At 37.3% G+C, this 6,747-nt stretch overlaps 1 protein-coding gene across 1 annotated transcript; it reads left to right on the top strand.

The window, feature by feature from the left end:
• The first annotated feature begins 2,377 nt into the window (after positions 1–2,377).
• Positions 2,378–6,126, top strand: LOC129271843 (thyrotropin-releasing hormone receptor-like). The gene has a single exon (XM_054909105.2). The coding sequence runs from the start codon at positions 2,531–2,533 to the stop codon at positions 3,665–3,667; it is 1,137 nt and encodes a 378-aa protein (XP_054765080.2). The 5' UTR covers positions 2,378–2,530; the 3' UTR covers positions 3,668–6,126.
• The last annotated feature ends 621 nt before the right edge of the window (positions 6,127–6,747 follow it).

Consider the following 6,747-nt stretch of genomic DNA (forward strand, 5'->3'; position numbering starts at 1 on the left):
GGCAGACATCATTATTTGATATAACAACGACGATTTAGGTAGGGGAGTTTCATTATTGAGCACACCAAGGTTGATTTGAATAATTCGTGATATTATTGATATAATTGATCATTGCAAAATCTCTCTCTCTCTCTCCCTCCCCTCTCTCTCTCTCTCTCTCTTGCTACTGCATTCTATCTTGAATCGTAATATAATCATTTTCAAAATGAAAGTTTTACTCGGTAAAAAGGACACAATTTTTATAATTCAATCATTATTGACAACCTTAGTCTTCAAATTATTATATAAATTTGTTTCCAAAGCTTGGAAAATAAATAATCAGCGTTTGTGAAGCGTATTTTGCCCATCCATTCCACCAAATTAACTCAAAAGAAAGCAGGAGAACAAACGCTCTCATTTTTTTTTGTGATGTTTTTTTTTTTTTTTTTTTTTTTTTTTTTTTTTGGGGGGGGGGGGGGCTTGGTTACTTTTACTTGTCAAATTTCGGGGACAAAAATCACCCCCTTTAGAAAAATCCTGGATCACGGGCAGTAAAAATATAACAGTAAAAATGCATAATAAGCATAAATAATAAAGCTTTTACCAAACATCGCGAGGGTAATATTGATACACGAAAGGCCATTTTCGAATGAAATTCGAAGATGATTGGAATTATCTGTGCATGGTGGCTCAGTGGTAGGGCGGTCGCCTCATAAACGGGAGGTACTAGATTCGATCCCCGGCTAAGTCTTACAAAAGACTTTAAAAATGAGACCTTCTGCTTATTGCTATGTGCTCAGCATTTAGAATGGAGAAAGGCAATAATTTATTATGCTATGCGGGGCCCGCTGGTAGAGCAGTTGTTAACTAAAGTGGCTACTCTGCCTTAATTCGCTATCATTGCCATCATCATCATCATCTTTATCGTGGTTACCAAACGATGCAATACGAAAATCATATCATTTTAAATGCAAGGTATTGATAAATTACTGTTCCTCTCTCTCTGACATGCATGAAAGCTATTTCATTAAACTGATGTTTTCTTTTTCATGATGTACATTATTGCATACTCGTTGCATCTGGACGAGTGACAAACCAAAAAAGTGGGCAAATATGTGTTTCTCTACAAGAAAGAGAGATGGAGAGGGGCAGAAAGAGAAGAGGGAAAGAGAAAGAGAAAGAGAGGGGAGGAGAGTGTAGGAGAAAATCGATGGTGTAAGGGAGAGAATATTCGTAACAGAGCGTGTGTGATAGGGAGATAGACAGGGAGAGAGAGGGGGTGAGAAAAAAAAATGATAGAGATGGCATAGTCTTACCTCTAATTCAGTTTAAAAAGGCGCAAACGATAGCTTTTTAAAAACTCTTCTAGATTTCGCAAGGAAACGTTGAATTTAATTACAATTGATTCGACGCGTTGTAAGTGCTTTAACTATTTTCCTGTATAAAAATGTAATTATTATATTTTGGTCCTTTGGAAGAGGAAGCTAAAACTTCGTGTTGGTTTCCCGCTCTTATCCCTTCCATTTTTAAGAACTTTATGACCAAGCAACACCTTTTATCATCATCAATGCTGTTTCTTTTTTTGTCTTTTTTATTAAAGTAACGATAAGTTTGTTCACTTTTTGTCTTAATTCACAACACTGTATAATTACTAGCTACGACACTTTCCTTGAAATGCACTCCCTGTGTCCATCGTGATTAAGGTTGATTTCTGGGTGAATGGACAAAGTGACTTTTAATTTTAAAGGAAGAATATACGTCTCTGGTAATTTGTACTCCTCTCGACCTCCTCCTCCAAGAATACGGCAAGCCATTAATGCAGGTCACGATAATAACAATATAACACATCAAATTTTCATCAGTGAATGAGACCCTGTGTTAACGCAAAATTCAATCATGGCTGAAGACTAAAAAGGGCCTTTCAGCATATTCAGTCATGCCGATGAAAATTCAAGAAGTTGTCACTCACTCTCTCTCCCTCTCCCTCTTCCGCCCTCCTCCTCTCCTATTTCATCCCCATTGTCTCTCTCCCTCCCCATTCTCCCACTGTCTCTCTCCCATCTTCCCCCTCTTGTCTCATTTCCATTTTCTCCCCTTCTCTATCTCTTCTTTCCTCCTCCCCTCCTTACTCACTCCCATTCTCTCCCTCTCCCTCTATCTAAAAACTCTCCCTTTCCGTCTCGATATTTACCCTTTACCATGACAACCATCATCCTCCTCTTGCTCACTGTCGTCACTTGTATCCTTGCCCTTCGCCATCACCCTCTCCCTATCTCTAACTTCTGTCATGGCATGCATGCCATAGGACTGGTGTGTTAAAGTCACGTGATCAGTCATATCAGTACGTCTCAAGTTTGTTATACTATAAATAAGTGATGCAACCTTTATCAAAATCACTTGAGAACTAACTTTTCTTAAAAGGGAGAACCTTTTTATTTTTCTCACTCAATCATTTATATTGCAATCCCACTCATAACGATTATTACAGAACTGGCTCTCAGGTTGTTCAGTAAAAAGTCAAAGACCAACAAAACAACTTGTTTGGAAAACAATGTCGTTCGTTAACACCACCACGCCTACAGCTCAAACCGACGTCGTTAGTGAGTTAGTAACATTGTTTTATTTCGAAACAACGAATGTCGTTTCCAATGGGGGTATTTCACTCTTGCCGACGGTTTCGTACAAACATCGCATCATAGTGAGCGCCCTGCTTCTCTTTGTAAGCCTCTTGGGCATGGCAGGGAATTTTCTCGTGATCCTATCCGTAATGGTCTCTAAGAAATTGCAGACGCCAACCAATGTGTTAGTCGTCAGTCTTGCCGTTGCCGACTTGATGACATGCCTCATCATCCCCTTACAAGTGGTGATGCTGCTCAGCCAGTCCGACTGGCCACTGCCAGAGGTAGTATGCAAGGGTATCGTCTATATGTCCTACGCCGCTATATGCTGCAGTGTCATGACGCTAACCGCCATTGCTATCATCCGATGGTACGTTATCACCCGTTCCGTCCATGGCTACCACGGTATCAACACTCACCGGAGTATGATCACCGTTGCCATCATCACCTGGATCGCATCTTTTATTGCAATGGTAACCCCTCCATCTCTTGGTATAGGATCTGTTGGCTATTCAGAGTTCTATCGACTGTGCTCTGTTACGGATGACAACCCACTTCGAGCATTCTACGTCCTCATCCAAGCCATCATCTTAGTATTGGCCTTATTCGTCACCGCGGTCTTTTACATCCTCATTCTTCACTTCGTCATGAAGAGTACAAAATCATTCCGCACCAAATTTAGAGAAGACGAGGCTCCCAAAGGCACTAAGGAAAACCAGTCCAACACGACTGAAAATGGGATGTCAACCAACGCCCGTTTCAACAAGCGAGAGATCGAAATCACCAAAAACCTTTTCGTTGTCGTATGTGTGTTTGTACTCTGTATGTCCCCACAAGGAGTCAACTTCATCATCCCTGGTGCCAGTATCTTCACCCTCTATTCGGGGGCAATCATGTCCTTTAACAGTACCCTTAACCCAATTATCTACGGTCTCAAGCACCCCAACTTCAAGGAGGTATTCCGTTTTTTGCTTACCTGTAATGTATCTGGCATTTCGCAACCTGTAAATAAGGCTAAGGCTAAGAATGACACACGTTCAACCAGTCTAACAACAAATAAGCCCAATTAAGTCATTATCTCTAATTTCTATTAATCTTTAAATGTACAGTTTTAAAAGGGAAGGCTGCCAACAATGTCAATAGAATCATAGTACTCTCGAGTTAACTCACGTGCTGTCAACTGTTCTTGATATTCATTCTTAGTGATACAAAATTGAACATTTGTATGCAGACCATTTGATCTCTAGAGGTAATTAAAATGTTTGGGGTCAATATGTTATAATTGTATTATTTAGCAACATATTTAAAGCATGCGCTAAAATATTGTTAATAGTATAGTTTGAAAACAGGTATTTATGATGCTGTGTAAATATGATAAACTTACTTGATAGATCAATAATTAACTTTACCTAAGTATCTAGGAAAGACCATACCTATGTACAATCATGACAAATACATGATTGAAAATAACGAGCATTTTTAAAACACTCTTAATTATACATTTGCGTTCTTCACACTTTATATGAAGGAAACTTTAGAGGAAGTAAACAAATTGAAGTGGATAGTTTGTTGTCATAAATATTGTGAAAGTGTCTAGTGTTCTTTTTATGAATTATGACAGTGTAGATGTGACGATTCACATAATGTGCACCATGAACACATTGTCAGTTCGAACACGTATACATAATCACATAATAATGCACCGTAACCATGGTAACGATGATAACACCCATTTAAATTCAGCACAAATGTTTTGATCACACTGTCATGCCTATACTGCTACAGATGCACCGGTCAGACCAACCGAAAAGGAATATATCTGATAGTTTAATCCGGATAGAAGACAATTCGTCGGTTTGGCGTCGGTGTAACCGTAAAGGCACTCCTTAGCACTGATCCACGATCCGATTTTGGAACAAATTGCATTTTGTTCACTTTCTGATAATGTGAATGAAGAGTACATTTTTATTCGAATAGATTTTAAATTTACTTTCATTCTAATAAGGATGATAACATAGTCACATATATAATTGGTGATGACAATGACATGGATGATTTAGAACACTACACATTAAAAATATTCCATGTTTCAATATTAATATCAAATTCTAATACGTTTTATTAATAAATCGTGTCGCAGAGCAATCGTAAGGTGTGCGGTGGTTTTACATGAAGCAATGGTATGGTGAAGCGACGCACAGTGGGCCGGGGCGAAACAAAAGTGCGCCAAAAGTCATTTGGGCAATTTCAGATGTTTCATTTTGTCATGCCCAGCTGAAAGTCAACAGTTTGAAGAATACTTCAGCAAAATATTTAATTCCGGAATATTGTTCTACCTCAAATCTTAAAATGTGACATTTTGCGAAATGACGCGTATATGACAACCTAGTTGAAAAACAAACCATTTCACAGATTGTTTTTCATGTAGGCTCCCACATGATTCTAATATATACTTTTTCGTGTGAAAGGTGTCAAAGTAAATAAAAGACACTCAGGGGGCTTATATGATAATTATTCCTCGAAGTAGGCTGATAATCCATGTTTTTTTTGCATTTATATTAAAAACGTTTAAATTTCCGTAGATTTCCGTCTAAATTCTATCAGCATCATTTTCCCCGATGTCTAAGCTTTAAGTTGGTACCAAATTTAGCTGCCCGTTTTTTACCGTTTTATATTAGAGTCGATTTTACTTGGCACATCACCCCCCCAAAAAAAAAGGCCATTGTACACCGCGCAGTCATCGCAGCTCATCGTATTGGGTGTACATCGCCGTTCAATTTTGCACGGCGAGGGCGATTCCCCTTCTATTCCATGAAAATGACATGAATAATAAGAAGGTTGATAACGCATTAAGAACTATCCACCCCTCTTCCAGAGATAACAGCAAAAAAACCCTCCTCATAGTGATACATTCGTGGTGTAATAACATGTATACGCTGCGTTTTACCCAAGTCTACATATCTTGATAAAGAACGGCTAATATTTTCAGATTTTTTTATTTTTTATTTAATGACCATTTTGATGCCATAAAATTATTTTCAGGATTTCATACACACTTTTTAGGCATGTGAGAAGCATAAATCAACTTTCACTCAGGTCAATCTTAAAGTAACACATAACACAAAGTTTATATAATAGTAGCGTAATTTGTCTTTTCACAGATAGGTTTTAAGTAGCCAATCAAAATTTTGTATCTAGATGACGTCATATCGGCTTCAAATTATGTTCAGTCGATTCTACGCCCCAGATTACCCCCTTATTACCATGTTAAAGTATAAAATATCACACGGAATATAATTTTAGCGCACTTTCAAATCATCCTGGCCCACTGAGCGACTTTTGAAATTTATCATTGTTTCGATAATGTAATAAATGCTATTCATATTTATTTTTACCGTACATGAGTTTGATGTAGTGTAGAAGTATTTTCACGTTAACAGTTGTTTGTTTTACTTGGTATCAACCATGCTTGATCTGGGTATAATGTACACTCTAAACAAAGGTTTACCCAATATTGGGTAAAATTGGAACATGCATGTTAGTTGGGTAAAAAGATGCCAAATATTTTGTGAATTTTACACAATATTGCGTTGAAATTTACCCTTAAAACATGCATTTAGCTGAATATGGGGTATAAAAATATACCCAGCAAACATGCATGTTCCTTTTCTACCCAATATTGGGTACAATTTTAATCAGTGTTTTTAGAGCGTACAGATACTATCGTATACATGGTATATGTGTATCGACATTTGCCGCGTGATAATAATGGAAGTAAGATATCACAACGAATAATTCAATAATTTTTACCGACTCTTATGTGCTTGTAAACAAGCCTTTATGCCCAAATCCACAATGTATACTTGTTATCAATTCTAAGAAAAAAGTAGCTACGATAGATTGAGAAAATCATAAAAGCAACATAAAATGAATTCAACTGCAAGAAAAGGGTCGCCTCATTGGAAAAAATAAAAAGGGAAATAAATTGGCATATCCCTGGAAAGAAGTGTATAAGGATGATTTTAAAATCATCTATTGGTAAATTTATCTTTATCATAATATCCATTTTGTCTTGTGAAATTACTAATATGACGTGTGATGTACATGTATGTTCATGAATGGATATAAGTATGATAAATGAATAATATAG

This window comes from Lytechinus pictus, chromosome 11 (assembly GCF_037042905.1).
Source record: "Lytechinus pictus isolate F3 Inbred chromosome 11, Lp3.0, whole genome shotgun sequence".
Lineage (NCBI taxonomy): Eukaryota > Metazoa > Echinodermata > Echinoidea > Temnopleuroida > Toxopneustidae > Lytechinus > Lytechinus pictus.

Excerpts from the sequence above, each read along its gene's own strand:
- LOC129271843 (XM_054909105.2), top strand. The coding sequence starts at position 2,531 with ATGTCGTTCGTTAACACCACCACGCCTACAGCTCAAACCGACGTCGTT.